This window comes from Pan troglodytes, chromosome 17 (genome assembly GCF_028858775.2).
Source record: "Pan troglodytes isolate AG18354 chromosome 17, NHGRI_mPanTro3-v2.0_pri, whole genome shotgun sequence".
Classification (NCBI taxonomy): Eukaryota; Metazoa; Chordata; class Mammalia; order Primates; family Hominidae; genus Pan; species Pan troglodytes.
In genome coordinates, this window is record NC_072415.2 from 59632926 (window position 1) to 59649723 (window position 16798).

Consider the following 16798-nt stretch of genomic DNA (forward strand, 5'->3'; position numbering starts at 1 on the left):
GGTTAGGGAAGAGGACTTTTGACTACAGCTTACCCCCTGCCTCAGCCACTAGACCAGGTTGCCAAGAGCTCACATTTAAAGGTCAATTGGCCAAATTGAACCTAGAGCAGAGAAGAGAGACCTGGTTGTCTTGAGACTTTCTTCAAATCTGCAGCCTGTCCCCATGACTCAGTTTTCCCATCTGTAAAATGGAGATAACATTAGACCTATGTCTGTATAGTTTCCTCATGAAGAGAGAGACAGAGTGGGAACAACATATCTGGGGGTGATATTTACCATCGCATACAGACCATTGAGTTCTATACTAAAAAACTAAAGCCCGTCTGCGTCTTGTTAATGAATGATAGCACACGGGAGGGACAAAGCGTGCTCTGCTGGCAGCTGGAGTAACAAAAGTAATGAGGCGAGGTCGGAACAGGATCTGCTGGCTCCGGCTCGGTTTCCTCACACAGGTCTCTCCAGTTGGATCCTCGACGCTAGGGAGGAAGGGGCACGGGACTGCTGTGGGGGTTTTCCCTCCCCAGGCAGGGGCAGGACCTGTTCCGGGCGACTGCAGGGTTAAGGGTATCGTCTTAAAGAGCCGGATCCTCCCGGCTGGAGCGAGGCTGGATGGCGGGGCGCAGCCTCTCAGCCTCTCGCACCCGCCCTGCGTCCGCAGTGGTTGTTGGCGCAGCCGCCCCGTCGGTGTTCCGGGCTCAGTCCCCGCTCCCCAGCGCCAGACGCAGACTCCGGGCCAAGTTCTCCCTCCGCTCGCTGCTTTCTGCCCCAGGACCCGGATCAATAAAGGGAAGGAGAGCCGGGAGGAAATGATGGAGAACAGAGAGAAAGGAGATGCTTGATTTCACTCGCCAAGGAGTGAGTGCTCATCGGCAGACACTGGGCGCTGGCCACGCGTCTTAGACTCCAAATCTCGGCTCACTGGTCCCTTTGGGGAGGTCGCCTGGTGTTCCCGTAGCCCTCCACCCCACCATAGGAGAGCGCCTGCCACGAGCTCCGCGCCTCGCTAAGTGCTTTGCTACGTGAACTCTTAGTTTTCCCAACATCCCTAAGCCGCCGATACATTATCACCCACGTACTGCGGACGAGAGAACCGCCTCGGAGAAGCTGGCTGGCTCGCTTGGAGTTTTGCAGCTAGTGGCGGAGCGAGCATTCCGAGAAGGTACTGTGCGATCCTCCAGCGCCGGCCGCAGCTCACAGCCCCTTAGCTCCGCCGGGTTATTGTGCGGCCGCGCCTTCTGCACCTGTTGCGGCCCTCGCTAGGCGGGAAGGGAGGGAGAAGAGAAGGACAAAGGGGATGACCAGGTGGCTCTCCCCCGACGGACTCCCGGCCCAGGGAGCGGATAGACCACTCCCAGAGAGTGTGTGGCTTTGCGCCTTGGAGAGGATGCTCTCCTTCTCCAGGGATCGCGTCCCCAGCGGACGCAGGGTTTCAGGGAAATGTCCGCCTCCGCCACTTGGGATGGCAGTGGGGAGAGGAGGATCTGGGTGTCCGGAGGAGGGCAGTGGGAGAAAGCTGGAGCTGCTGGAGTCGCAGCTGCCTGCGGAGCGGGCCCGGGAGGAAGCGGGGCCGAGCGTGCGGCGTCCACGCGGTGAGTGTGCAGCGCTTTCATTCAAACTTTCTCCAGTCTCGGTTCGGGCGTCAGCAAGGTGTGACCAATCAGAGCCCAGAGACGGGAATAAATTATGCAAATCACCATCTGGCGATGGGTCAGATGACTCCCATACTTTTAAAAACTACCTCTATAGGAGCGTGACAGCAGCGAGCCCTTGCCTCCCGGCGGCTCAGGACGAGGGCAGATCTGGTTCTGGGGCAAGCCGTTGACACTCGCTCCCTGCCACCGCCCGGGCTCCGTGCCGCCAAGTTTTCATTTTCCACCTTCTCTGCCTCCAGTCCCCCAGCCCCTGGCCGAGAGAAGGGTCTTACCGGCCGGGATTGCTGGAAACACCAAGAGGTGGTTTTTGTTTTTTAAAACTCCTGTTTCTGGGGAGGGGGTGTGGCGGGGCAGGATGAGCAACTCCGTTCCTCTGCTCTGTTTCTGGAGCCTCTGCTATTGCTTTGCTGCGGGGAGCCCCGTACCTTTTGGTCCAGAGGGACGGCTGGAAGGTAACGTGCATTTGTTTTTATTCCCCCCAGCCACTTCTCTGTGCTGGGTCCCCTCTGTCTTGCTGATTCTTCAAACCCTCCTTGTTCCTATGAAATTCTTCCTTTCCCACTGCGCTGCCCATTCTCTCCTCCAATCCACCTTGGAGTCCACCTGTCTCTCTGCTGGTCTGATGGGGGCATCCCCGGCAAGTCATGCAAAAGGCAAAGGCTGGCAGGGTGCGCTGGCTCTTGCCAGCCCTCCCACCCCCACCTCCTTCCCTTATACGGCTCCCTAAGCCAGTGCTGGTGCTGTCCAGCCAGCCGAGCGGCCTGGCAGCAGCTCTGAAACCTTGTCCTCATGCCAGAACCTGGAGGTTTGAGAGGCAAGAAGGTTGTCAGAGCTGTGTCTCCTGGAGCTGCCTTTTAATCTTGGTGTAGGTGTCTTGAAAGTTCAGGTGGCAGGGTAGCTGGCTTTGGTTTGATTCGTGCTTGCAGGGAGCGTCTGGTGGGTCGCTTGTGCTTAGAAGCTGCCGGGCCTATTCCCCCAGGTTGCCAGCCTTTTCCTCTTCAACACTCCTGTGCTCCCCCGACTCTTCCTCTTCCCACTCCTCCTCCCTTTCCTCCGCCTGGCTTTTAGCTTCTCTTCCTCTTGGGTTCTGTATGGCAGCCTTTGCCAGTGGAGGCAGCTTGCCCTGGGGGAGCCAGAGTCAGTCAGCTCTGGGGGAATCAGAATCAGAGTGAGAACTAAGTCAGCTGATAAGCAGTGGAGGGCTGGGGAGCCTCTAAACGGAACCCCATCATCTCATCTTCTAGTCTGCTGAGGTTGTGCCAAATGGTCTGTGTGGGCTTGTGTATGTGTGGGAGGGTTACTGTGAATGAATGGAAAGCCTTGCTTTACTCAACCTGTTTCCAACTCTGGTGCTAACTAGAAGCATTGCCTAGGGCAGGTCTCATCTCTGGCTCCTCACCTGTAAAATGCTAAAGTTCCTTCTAACTTCTGTGTTCTGGGCCTCTGAGTATGTGTGAGTCATTTCCTTCATTGCAAAAAGTATTTACTGCATACCTACTTAGCGTTAGACACTATTCTGGGAGCAGGGGAGAGAGCAGTGGACAAAATAGATGGCAATCTGTGCCCTTGTGACACTTACATTTCAGTGGTGGGAAGACAGTGCACTGATTAAAATATCAGTGGTGCTCAGTATTATGGAGAAAAATCAAGCAGAGGAGGAAGGTGGGGCATGTTGGTGGGGGAAGGTGGTGGGATTTTATGATGTGGTCAGGGAAGGCCTTTCTGGAGAAGTTGACCATTGAGCAAAGAGCTGAAGGGGGTGAGAGAAGGAGCCATGAGGACATCTGGGTGAGGAACAATCAGAAAGTCCCAGAGGCTGAAGTGACCCAGGCCAAAAGTAGTAGGAATGTACCTAGAGAACTTTGGGGTCAGAGCAGGTCAGACGCTAAGAGGAAGAGTCTTTGTCTATATGTGGGTTTATCCGCAGATCTGTCTCAGGAATCTAGGAGACTTCTTTTCTCCTAGGTTTCCCCATCTGGCCTCTGCATGAGTGGCTATCTGGGTAGAAGGTGGGGAGTTGTCGAACTCATTATGTCCGTGATTCAAATTTCTGCTGGTTGGGGCTTTTGTTCATTACTTTCATGACGGTTAACCTGACTTCCGCTCATGTGCATTCAGCAGCATTTTCTGGAACCTTATCCCTCTTACATCTGCTGCATTCTTCCCCCCTCTCCCTCCTTTCCCCTCTGCCCTCTCCACCACTATATCTCTTTCCTTTTGGTATCTTCTTCCTTTTGCTTCTTAACTCTGAGATAAATTAACTCCAAGATGGTCATTTGACATCTTTCCCTGCTGGGTGATAGGAGAGTCTGATACTCTAACTTTCTAGCCAGTTATCCAGTGATGCATCCCAGGATGGCTGAAAGAGTGCTGGGTGGGGTCCATTTATGACTTTCTGAAACGGTGTCATGATGACAGCACCTACTTAGTGTTAAGCCACAGTGGCCATCAGTGACATGAGCTGAACTTTGGGAGCAGGGCTGTCTCCTAGGTGGCACTGTGCATGAGCAGTGAAGCTGGAAGGGGGGATTTTTGTTGCTTTTAGGAGTTTCTCCATGGCTTTAGTCATTTACTTAACAAACCAGATGAATGCCTGGCACATGCCATCACTAGAAAGGGCACTGAGGATGCCTGAGTTTCCCTAGATGGGAACACTAGGGGAAGCCTATTTTCCAGCAGGTCAACAGCCTCTTGCCTCCAATTCCAAAATCCACAAACTCTCAAAATTGGAAAATGTGTTTGGTAACTTGTTTGGCAGCAAGACCTGGCCTTACCTGATCTGAACTTATTTGGCAGCAAAAACCTGGCCTGAGGTAACAGGAGGCTATTGGTTATCTTTATATTTGCCCTCAAATGTGAGTGGTTATGTATTCTCTGCAGAAATATTAGGGTGTTTGATCCAGGGGGAATAGCCCAGGCCCCACTGGCAGCATTATATAATATATGGTTTATGCTCCATGATGCCTTTCTAAAATCTGAAAACTTCTAAATTCTGAAACTCACCTGCTCCCAAGCATTTCAGAAAAAGAATTGAGAACCTGTACTCTAAAAGTAGGAAGGAAGTAGAACTCCTTTTGATAGGAAAGAAGAGGGAAATGCAAGAGAGAGATCTATTTATTTCAGAGTGACAGTAATTAATACTAGTGACTAATTAATACTCTTTAAGTATAAATGAGATGTCCTTTTTTATAAAATGTTCACAGTTTTTCTGGGAGGTGAAAAGGGAACATTCAGCAGATGTAAAAACCGAAACCCAGATGGCTTAAGCAATTTGCTCACGACTGAACTAGAATCAGACCCCAGGTCTCTCACTCCGCAAGTCTGCTAGATGCACCCACGCTCTGTTCTGTCTCCCCAGATAAGCTCCACAAACCCAAAGCTACACAGACTGAGGTCAAACCATCTGTGAGGTTTAACCTCCGCACCTCCAAGGACCCAGAGCATGAAGGATGCTACCTCTCCGTCGGCCACAGCCAGCCCTTAGAAGACTGCAGTTTCAACATGACAGCTAAAACCTTTTTCATCATTCACGGATGGACGGTGAGCCCGGGGAGGGAGCTCTGTGGCTTTATATAAGGTTTGATTCCCTTTGTTTTGGTCAATTAGAAAGAATTCTGGTGTTTCCAGATTCCAAACCCTCTTCCCCCCTTTCCTTGTGGGCTGCTTGTATTTCAGACAGCTGTGAAGAATGTAATGGGCATTCACTAAGGGGCAATCTGGACTCCAGCAGGGTGGTATTAATGATGGCATACAACGGGCTTTCAGAAAGTGGCTCTCCTGAGGGCAGCAGCCCAGCTCCACTGGCTCTTAAGGACCCCTATAATTACACTTAATTACGCTGGTCAACCACTGCCTGGAGGGGGCTGTCCTGCCGTGAGAGCTGAGCTTAACTAAAGCAACTTGACTGGCTCTGAGAACCTATGAGTAGCCAGCTGGCCTGGATTGCTGACTGCCCTTGGCATAGTGCCCTCCTGTTTGCATAGAGATAGCCCCGTTTAAAGGCACTGGGGCTCTTTATGTGCCCTAGCTGAGCAATTCACATTGAAAAGCCCATGACAAACTTCAACAAAAAAGGGCTTTAGTGCTCAGCTTCAGAAGCTTTTGACCAGCGAGGAATTTATTCATTCATATAATGACAGTCTGTAGGGAAATGGCACTATTAAGTGAGCAGATTTCTGCCTGGGCTAATTGGAAGGGGACAGTCCTCCTCTTAATGATGAGAAATTCATATCTGTTACATGCTTTTGGGGTCTTTAAATCTGTCATCCATGGTTGAGTTCAGGGGCAGGAGAGGGTAGGTGCCTGCCTACCTAGTTGAATGAAGAGATGATTAAGAGCCTGTCTAACCCTGCTCATCACACAACCTACAATCAGAATCATATGTGTGAATCTTTTTAAGGCCCCCTGTCAAAATGCAAATACAAGCTGCCTGCGACTTACAAGTAGGTTGCATTCCAGAAAGTTCTTTTGTAATCTGTTTGGAACTTGGAACAGCAGTTTCCCATAGAAGCAAGATTGTAAATGGTGTTTGGGTTCCCAGGCTAGGCACAGAAAATCTATTTATTTGATAATGTGCTTGTGGATAGGTTTACAACTGGACCTAGTCACCATTTATAACTTTGTTTCTGTGGGAAAATATGTTCTGAGTTGTAATTTGGGATTCCGGGGACAGATTTTCCCTACTCTGGGGTCAAGAGGGATGGCAGAGATGGGTTGTGGGAAGGGGTCATTTGTTAACTCTGCATTCACCTAGGAGACAGCATCTCCCTGCATCTCTAAGAGAGAAGCTAATTCTCCAGGGCAACCCTCCCTAGCTGCCTTTGAAGGATGGACCAGGCCACTTGCCTGCCTGTAACAGGGACTCAGACCAGCCTCATGCCAGTATCACCCTTAACACGTATCTCATAGTGGCCCTAACAGACAGTGGGGCAACAGTATAGGACATTAGCTAGGAAAGTTTTGATGGGAAATACTGGGGATGTAAAGAGCAATGGAAGACAAATACCTGCATAGTGATTCTGCCTGTGCTGGTCCTGCTCATGTGCAAATGTTTGGTCCCTGAGCAGCCAATGTGCAGGTTCTAAAATTGTCTGGGGGCACTGGGCATGGTGGCTCACGCCTATAATCCCAGCACTCTGGAAGGCCTAGGTGGGAGGATCGCTTGAGCCCAGGAGTTCAAGACCAGCCTGGGCAACATAGTGAGATCCTGTTGCTGCAAAAAGTTTAAAAATTACCCAGGCATGGTGGCATATGCCTGTAACCCAGTCACTCTGGAGGCTGAGGTGGGAGGATCCTCAGCTCAGGAGTTGGAGGCTATCATGAGCTGAGATTGTTGTCAGTGCACTCCAGCCTGGGCAACAGAGTGAGACCCTGAGTCAAAACAAAAATTAACTGGGGAGAGGGTCATATAGAAAGGAATTCCATATTTTTTAGGATTTCTGAAACCAAGAATAAAAAATAACTTCCACTTTTCTCTGCAGATGAGCGGTATCTTTGAAAACTGGCTGCACAAACTCGTGTCAGCCCTGCACACAAGAGAGAAAGACGCCAATGTAGTTGTGGTTGACTGGCTCCCCCTGGCCCACCAGCTTTACACGGATGCGGTCAATAATACCAGGGTGGTGGGACACAGCATTGCCAGGATGCTCGACTGGCTGCAGGTACTGGGGGATGAGAGGGAGTCTCCTGTTGCCAGCAGGATCTCAAACCCAATCTTCTTAAGAAATGCAGGTCATGCATCTGTTGCCATGAACTTCTGGAGTCTGATAAAAATCTTTGAGATTAAAAGTTTTATTGAATTAAGTATTGTTTGGAATACTTGAAAGCTGGGACTTTTTGAGAGCCTTTTAATTATTGATAGATCTCTGGATTTTTCCTGTTACTTAATTTGCTGAAAATTGGCCTTATGGGTTGTTTCTTCCTGATCTTAGAAACAGACGCCCTTAGGTTGGTTGGGGATGGCCAGGAACCAGGCCAGGCTTGTGATCTGAAATTCCTACAAAGCCTGCTCTTGTCTCTGAAGCATGGCTGTGCTGAGGGTGGGGAGGGGGTTATTTCAAAAATGCAGCCTAATATCTCTTTTCTTTGAGACGGAGTCTTGTTTTGTTGCCCAGGCTGGAGTACAGTGGTGTGATCTTGGTTCACTGCAACCTCCACCTCCCAGGTTCAAGCGATTCTCCTGCCTCAGCCTCCTGAGTAACTGAAACTACAGGCGTGTGTCACCATGCCCAGCTAATTTTTTTGTATTTTTAGTAGAGATGGGATTTCACTGTGTTAGCCAGGATGGTCTTGATCTCCTGACCTCATGATCTACCTGCCTAGGCCTCCCAAAGTACTGGGATTACAGGCATGAGCCACCGTGCCCAGCCTGCCTGATACCTCTTTTATAATATGAAGTGTGGAAAACAGATCTTGAAGTCTTATATTTACTTTTTTTTTTGAGACAGAGTCTTGCTGTCACCCAGGCTGGAGTGCAGTGCCATGATCTTGGCTCACTGCAACCTCTACCTCCTGGGTTCAAGCAATTCTCCTGCCTTAGCCTCCCAAGTAGCTGGGATTACAGGTGTGAGCCACCATGCCCAATTAATTTTTGTATTTTTAGTAGAGATGAGGTTTCACCATGTTGGCCAGACTAGTCTCTAACTCCTGACCTCAGGTCATCTGCCTGCCTCGGCCTCCCAAAGTGCTGGGATTAGAGACGTGAGCCACCGCACCCAGCCTATTTACTTTTAATAGGTTAATAATCTGCCTGAGATCAGTGGATTTAGCTGGGAGAAGGCAGGGCAGGGTACGCTGTCAAAGCGGCACCATTATCTGGGCAATTCCGGCCTGGCCTTCCTTGTTCCCATGGAATGGGATGAATTCTGGCAGAATTCTGGTCAGGATTCTCGAGCAGTCCCTCTGTCCTCTGCCTAAGCTCTTCTATAGAGTTTGGTTTCCGAGCCATGGGGTTACCTCCTTACCCCCCAGATGAGTGCTCTGACAGGGGACAATGCGTCAAGTCTGGGGTCCCACATGGGCTTATGAGGAGGAGGTTGGCAGCTCCTGGGGCTGGGTGGAGGTCAGGCCTTAGAGGGCAGGCAGAGGGCGTTCTGCTGAGGGCTGTGGTTGGCACTGCAGTCTCCAGTGAGTACGGCAGCTTTGACCTCCTCACCACCACCCTCCCCTCTCTTAGATACTGCCAGAAAGAACAGGAAATGTGTAGGGAACAGCCACATACGCAGCCTCCAGTCATACCCTCCACCCTGTCCCCACACTTGGCATTTGCAGTGCCACCAGGTCCTTTTGGCCTCCCCTAAGCTGGCTGTGACCCACACATGTAGCATCACCAGCAAAGCCAGTGGGGCCCTGGGGAGTCTCTGTGCCCACGGCCCCTGCATCTCCTCCTGCTCCGTGACTGAGTTGTTGAACTGCTGGTGATTCTGGGGGCTCTGGACCCTGCTCTTCTGCTCACATACTTTGGTGACTTTCTATAGGAGAAGGACGATTTTTCTCTCGGGAATGTCCACTTGATTGGCTACAGCCTCGGAGCACATGTGGCCGGGTATGCGGGCAACTTCGTGAAAGGAACGGTGGGCCGAATCACAGGTGAGCTCCACTTCCATCACTAAAGGGCTCCCTCAGCTGCGCTAAGCCAGAATGCTCCCAAATGAGGCAGCAGAGTGAGTCATAGAAAGCTAGCTTTGGAAGGAACCTGGAAAGCATCTAATTCAAAACTTCCCAAGCGTTTTTAGTCACAAGAAACTTTTTTTTTTTTTTCCAAATTGAACTCGCATAGGCCCGCCGTATATGAGACACAGAAAGGGGGGTGCTGTGGGTGAAGTGGGGTGGGTATATGGCGGCTTGTGTTAGCCTTGCCAATGTGGGCGTTCCCCTTCCCTATAGGCATCTCAGAGTCTCAGAGCACCAGGGAACACAGTTTGAAAACCATAGGCCTGGTCCAATAGGTGAGGAAACAAACACAGAGAGGTGAGGCAACTTGCCCAGGGGCAAACAGCTAATAACTCAAGAGTGGAAGCTGGATGGAGCCCTGGCCCCAAAGCTTTTGGGTGTTCCCTTCAGGTCTCCACCCAAGGACTCAAGGGAAAAGAATGAATAGTAGATTTTAGTTTGAATTCTGCCTCTGATTTCTATCTTGTCTCCCAATAGCCTCTTTCCCATGTTAAGGGAGCATATTTATGAATGAGAGCTACCAATCTGGAACGGGTGGTTCAACTTTGTAATAAAAGGAAACTTTCTGATACTGGTCCCCAGGGGGTCAATAGAAAATTGAATTTTCCATGTTGAAAACTGCATCTTAGTGAGCTTTTAACATGAGAGTTTGGATTAAATCATTTAATGATTGTGAAAAGTGTAAAAGGTTTTCTTTCTCATTTTTGGGCCCCTCAAGTATATACACAGAGATTCCTCTATGCTACAATTAATGGTAAATTTGTTGCCCTGAACTTCTATCCTTCTTCCAGCATTATTTTATTTAAAATTACCCCTAGCTTCCCCCTTACTCCCAAGATTCTAAGGGTGATCACCTAGAAGGATAGATCTGAACAATTCCTTTCCCTGCAGTGTTTTCATTTTAAAACAAAACTCAGGCTGGGTGTGGTGGCTCACACCTATAATCCCAGCACTTTGGGAGGCCGAGGTGGGTGGATCACGAGGTCAGGAGTTCAAGACCAGCCTGGCCAACATGATGAAACACTGTCTCTACTAAAAATACAAAAATTAGCCAGCTGTGGTGGCGGGTGCCTGTAATCCCAGCTACTTGGGAAGCTGAGGCAGGAGAATCGCTTGAACCAAGGAGGTAGAGGTTGCAGTGAGCCGAGATTGTGCCACTGCACTCCAGCCTGGGTGACAGAGCAAGACTCCGTCTCAAAAAACAAAACAAAACTCAGGTAGAAGAGAGTCCTTAGCTAAATAACGATTTGGTAAAGGTAGAATTTCAGATTTCAGTGACAAGCTGATATGGTAGAATTTTTAAAAGAATATTTGTGAAGTTTTCCTGGCTCTCCTGAATCCTGTCCCTGGGCTTGAGTCTAGTATGTGCGTGCACACACATGAGCATGCATGCACGCACATGCCTGTTGATCCAATGACTTGATTCATCCCAGCTTGAGAGCTTTATTTTTGATTTCCAAGACTGTGGGGCTTGAGCTGCCCAAAGTGGGCTATGATCGTGTGGCCACCCATGACTGCTCATTAACCCCTTGCTGGTGCAAAGCAGTTTGACTTGAAGCCACTCGGGTTCCATTGTCTGAGCGCCTCTTCCTAGCCCCTGAATGAGAGGTGTGATGTTTCAGATCCAGGCACCTGAGTTCAAATTGTAGCACACACCACAGTCCAGGCCCAGAATGTCAGTAACGATGACAAACTGCAGATCTTGCCTTTCTCTATTTCTAAATCTGAAATGAGATGGGGCTAGGGAGGGAACTTTCCAGTTCTTTCCCCCTGCCTGTTTGAGTGGCATCTGCTCGGGTGAGGGCTTTTCTCCTGAGGGTGGCAGGAGAGCCAGGCAGAATGCTAATTAGTGCTCTGGGATGTTTGCATGGAGCATCATGCCCACATGCCGTGAGCATGGTCCCTTCCCTCTGGCCTTTCTCTGTAGAGAAGGGGCCTGGCCTCTGTCCAGTTGCCAAGCAGCACCCCTGACACACGCTGTTGTGTATGTCTGATGGGGGAGGCTGCGTCCTCTCCTTTCCCCTTGGTAGACTTCTCATGGACCTGTGGACAAGGTGATCGCAACTGGTAAGAGGACAGATTGAGACTTGCATGGGGTCCTGCGTCCAGTGATGCCACTATGCTAAGGCCACCAGGCAGTCCTTAGCCTGGGCCTTGCAAGGGTATATCTGAACCCCAATCTTGCTTGGACCAGAGGGTGTGGATAGGGATTTGCTAGAGTTTTACTTTCTTAGGCTTCTGAGAGAAGCCTGTGATACTAGGAAAGAGGTCATATATTTATAGTTGAACCTGTGCCTTGTTTGCTATAATCAGGTAAGCAAGCAGATGAATTTATTCAAGAAATGTGTCCATATGTGCAGGCTAGATGCTAGCTAATGTCAAGTACCTCATGTGTGGCCGGGCGTGGCCGGGCGCAGTGGCTCACGCCTGTAACCCCAGCACTTCGGGAGGCCGAGGTGGGTGGATCACCTGAGGTCAGGAGTTCAAGACCAGCCTGGCCAACATGATGAAACCCCATGTCTACTAAAAGTACAAAAATTAGCCGGGCATGGTGGTGGGTGCCTGTAATCCCAGCTACTCAGGAGGCTGAAGCAGGAGAATCTCTTGAACCCAGGATGCGGAGGTTGCAGTGGGCTGAGATCGCGCCACTGCACTCCAGGCTGGGTGACAAGAGTGAGACTCTGTCTCAAAAATAAAAAATAAAAAATAAAAAACAAACAAACAAAAAACACCTCATATATGACAGCTACTCTATGCTATCTCTGAACCACATAGCAACCCCGAACATTCTACGGAGGGGGAAACTAGGACTCAGTGATTAAGTAAAGGGCCCAATATCCTGGGCCCTATAAGTAGCAGAGCTGGGACTCAAACCCATGCTGTCAGATTCCAGATCCCATGCACCTCACTGCTGTGCCATGCTGCCTCTCTTCTGTGGACAGAGATAAAGTAGCCAGGCATGGTAGTGCATGCCTGTAATCCTAGCTACTCGGGATGCTGAGGTGGGAGAATCACCTGAGCCCAGGAGGTGGAGGTTGCAGAGAGCCGAGACTGGGCCACTGCACTCCAGCCTGGGCAAAAGAGTGAGACCCTGTCTTAAAAAAAAAAAAAAAAAAAAAGCCATTGAACTACAGCAGGCCCTGCCCTGCCAGGCCAGAATGCACAGCCCTGGAAGTTTTGCATGTGTGCATGTGTGTGTGCTCCATTTGCTGGACAAAGCAACTTTGGAGGAGTCTATGACTGAATGGAAGAAGCGGCGGAGGTTCTCTATCTCCTCTTTATTTAAGGAGGCAGTTCTCCCTGTCATTCATCCCTAGTTAAAAAAGTTAAATGTGCCACTGTACCCCTGAATCTGTGGGCCACAGATATGTGTCAGGGACAGTCAGAGCAGGGCAGGCAGGCTCTGGCTGGGTAGGTGAAGGCCCAGCCTTGCCTGCCAGCCAGCCTGTGAAACCCCATCAGCTGCCTGCATTCCTCCAGCACAGCCTGGTTTCCATGGCACTGACCATCTGGTGGGGACCTTTGTTCACACCAAGTAAAGAGCCTCTCTCTTGTATTGATTGCAAAGCAGAATGTTGCTCTCTTTCTCTTTCCTCCAGGGGACATGGTGAGAGGCAGGGAGAGGCCGCTGTGTCAGTACTGCGGTCCTTGCGGCCTCTGAAATGGGTTGTCGTGGGCTATTCTGGGAGCACACTGCTTTTGTGCCATCTTTCTTTTGGGTCCTGGGCTAGGGATAAACCCTCAAGCAGCCTGGGCTCCCTTTCTGTCTTGGTTGCACATAAAGTTATCTAAATTTGGCTGGGTGCAGTGGCTTATGCCTGTAATCCCAGCTACTCAGGAGGCTGAGGCAGGAGAATCGCTTGAACCCAGGAGGCGGAGGCTGCAGTGAGCCGAGATCGTGCCACTGCACTCCAGCCTGGGTGACAGAGCAAGATTCCATCTCAAAAAAAAAAAAAAAAAAAGAAAAGAAAAAAAAGTTATCTAAATTTTTGGAAACTATTTAGCGTTTCAGCCTCTACCAGTTCTCATGTGAGTAATGAGTTCTGCAAGTTGACCGTCCACTCTAGACGGTAGCTCTGCCTCTTGTTTATCCTGAAACCACCATCCCAAGTCTCCTGATAGGCTCCCTGGTTCTAATGTGCTGTGGTCTGGTGAACACGCTCGTTACCCATGTCCTCCTTTCAGAACTCTTATTGGTCACATCTCCTCCCAGCCTTGGTGTTTCGAGGCCAGGGTTTCTCAGCCTAGGCAATATTGACATTTGAGGCCAGGTAAGGTTTTGGTGTGGGGTGTGTGTGTGTTGGGATTGACTTGTGCACTGTAGAATGTTTAGCTGCATTCCTGGCCTGGCCCTGCTAGATGCTAGCAACTCTCTCCATCAGAATTGGGGCAATAAAAAGGTCTCCAGGAATTGCCAGATGTCCCCTAGGGGGCAAAGCCACTTGTAGTGGTGAACCACTGTTCCAGAGGCCCTTCCTTTCTGGCACATTTCATCCCTTAACTTTCTCCAGGTCCTTCCTGTGTGTCTGTGGGGCAAAGAGCCATTCTGGTTGGGATAAATCTGGTTCCCATAAGCACTTGGGCTTGGTAATAGTAGCTAATACTGACAGGCACTCCGTCTCTTAAGATCTCACATGGACTTTGAATTAAAGTATAAATTCAGGTTCCATTTTATAAATGATAATGAAACACAGGGAAGTTTTTCAATATTTGGCCCACAGAATACCTACTTTTAGGATCATCCGGGGAATAAATATCTATTTCTACGTGCCATAATTCATATCTACCCACTAGGAGTTCAGGGACTTGGGAATCTGCATTTTATACTTTGCAAGTTCTCTTTTGGAATGGTTTTACATTAATGCAGTTTTCAAATCAAAAGATGGTGAAAGTCTCTCTTACTGCTCTGCTACCTGTCCATGTCCCTTACCCACTCTCTCCCCCAACGCACAGGCATACAGGTAACTAGTTGCTTGTGTGTCCTTCCAGATTTTTTTGTAGCTGTATGGTGGAATTTAAATTTAACAAGCTCCCAATTTCAAATATGAGAACCAGTGCTCTCAACAGTGCCGCTTGCCTGCTCAACACAAAATGTTTGGAGGCAGAAAGGTTTTCTCACGGTGGCTGCAAAATAGAGGAATTCTGGAGGCCTGATGTATGGATTCTCAGTGTATTGGGTGTCCTCTTCTCTCTCACCATTCCACCCCTGGGCCTGACTAAAGGAAGAAGAATAAATTCAGATACAAATAGCTCTGTTTGGGGAGACTGGATTCTCCTTCCAGAAGGATGTAGGCAGCTTAGTTATTCTGTAAAAATTCTGCTACAATTAAGGACATGAAAGATGCTCAGTGGCAGAATGAATGGGACAAATGGCTTAGTTTCAGGCAGTCTGAGTTCTTTCTAGAATTGCTTCAGTTTTAACAGGAGCAGTTCCTTGGAGCTGTGTGGCAGCGAAACTTGTGGCTAGTTGACGGGGTTTGGCTGAGGTGACGGGATACATGAAGGCTTCAGAAGAAAGTATAAATTCCATAACAGTAGGATTTAATTTCTGCAATGATGTCTTGGGGTCAACTGCATATGGAAATGGGTTTCTTATTTTCTTCCATGCTTTCCATGTCTTGATTCTCCCAGCTGGTCTCAGAAGTCATCTTCATTCTGCACACTCAGACTTAACTTGTAATCAGGACTCACTGACCAGGTGCACCTGACACAGCTGTTTTGGGGCCTCCTTCTGCTGCAGGTTTGGATCCTGCCGGGCCCATGTTTGAAGGGGCCGACATCCACAAGAGGCTCTCTCCGGACGATGCAGATTTTGTGGATGTCCTCCACACCTACACGCGTTCCTTCGGCTTGAGCATTGGTATTCAGATGCCTGTGGGCCACATTGACATCTACCCCAATGGGGGTGACTTCCAGCCAGGCTGTGGACTCAACGATGTCTTGGGATCAATTGCATATGGAAGTGAGTTCCCTCTTTTCTGCTTTGTGTTTGACTCAGTTTATCCCATCTCCTTCTAAATCAGCCAGAGCCTTTAGCGCTGCAGGCACTATTTATTCATTATTCTCACCTCCCACCACAGAGGCCTCCAATGCTGTATTTAATGTTTCTCATTGTTCCCCAAGACTAACCGACCCAGTGGTTCCTGCTTTGCTTTCTCACGCTTTAAGGTCACAGTTGTTATTGATTAATTTCTTTTCTTTTCTTTTTCTTTCTTTCTTTTTTTTTTTTTTGAGAGGGAGTTTTGCTCTTGTTGCCCAGATTAGAGTGCAATGGTGCAATCTCGGCTCACTGCAACCTCCACCTCCCTGGTTCAAGCGATTCTCCTGACTCAGCCACCTGAGTAGCTGGGACTACAGGCACGTGCCACCATGCCTGGCTAATTTTGTATCTTTAGTAGAGATGGGTTTTCACCATGTTGGCCAGGCTGGTTTTAAACTCTTGACCTCAAGTAATCCACCTGCCTCGGCCTCCCAAAGTGCTGAGATTACAGGTGTGAGCCACCGCACCCGGCTGATTAATTTCTTTTTATGACAAAAGGAATACACACATTTGTTGAACAAGAAATCAAGCATTATAGACTTGAATAAAGCAAAAGTGCACTCCCACTCCCACCCCTACTTCCACTCTTCAGATGTAGCCAGTATGAATGCTTTTGTGTGTATCCTTCTAGTCTTTTTTCTTTGCAAATTATTTGCATGCATATTTTTCCCCCAAATCACATTGTTCTGCAACTTTATTTTTATTTTAATTTTTTTCAACTTTCTTTTTTTTCCTGTAATAATATATTATGGATATTCTTTTTCTTTTCTTTTTTTAAAAGACAGAATCTTGCTTTTTTTTTTTTTTTTTTTTTTTTTTGAGACGGAGTTTTGCTGTTGTTGCCCAGGCTGGAGTTCAGTAGTGTGATCTCAGCTCACTACAACTTCTGCCTCCCAGATTCAAGCAATTCTCCTGTCTCAGCCCCAGTAGCTGGGATTACAGGCCCCCACCACCATGCCATCCCCGGCTAATTTTTTGTATTTTTAGTAGAGATGGGGTTTCATCATGTTAGCCAGGCTGGTCTCAAACTCCTGACCTCAGGTGATCCATCTGCCTCGGCCTCCCAAAGTGCTGGGATTACAGGTGTGAGCCACTGCACCCAGCCAGAAGCTTGCTATGTTGCCCAAGCTGGAGTGCAGTGGCTATTCACAGCTTACTACAGCCTTGAACTCCTGGGCTCAAGCTATCCCCCTGCCTCAGCCTCCCAAATAGCTGAGACTACAGACATGTGCCACTGCATCTTGCTGTTATGGATATTCTTAAATATCAGAGCACACAGATTTACTAACATTATTTTTACAGGCTGTATAATATTCCATAGCATGGATACACTCTATTTTAATTTTTGGTAACATTTTAAAGAAGCAAAACCATTTCACTTAAGTTTTTTCCACTCACTTAACATTTTTCTTCTTCTTCTCCTTCTTCCTCACTA

General features: G+C 48.8%; 1 protein-coding gene across 6 annotated transcripts in view; it reads left to right on the plus strand.

Moving 5' to 3' along the window:
* Nucleotides 1–555: 555 nt before the first annotated feature.
* LIPG (lipase G, endothelial type) overlaps nt 556–16798 on the plus strand; it is a 29738-nt gene continuing 13495 nt past the window's right edge. For 2 of the 6 annotated variants that reach the window (XM_512126.7, XM_054672269.2), the window contains exons 1-5: nt 1711–2104; nt 5011–5192; nt 7133–7312; nt 9128–9239; nt 15064–15285. In XM_512126.7, the coding sequence (XP_512126.2) occupies nt 2008–2104; nt 5011–5192; nt 7133–7312; nt 9128–9239; nt 15064–15285 (793 nt within the window). In that variant the 5' untranslated portion in view covers nt 1711–2007. Of the gene's footprint in view, nt 1590–1710; nt 2105–4099; nt 4466–5010; nt 5193–7132; nt 7313–9127; nt 9240–15063; nt 15286–16798 lie in introns of those variants that run through there. The other 4 variants (XM_063795659.1, XM_063795658.1, XM_009433982.5 and 1 more) reach the window with 3 other exon arrangements.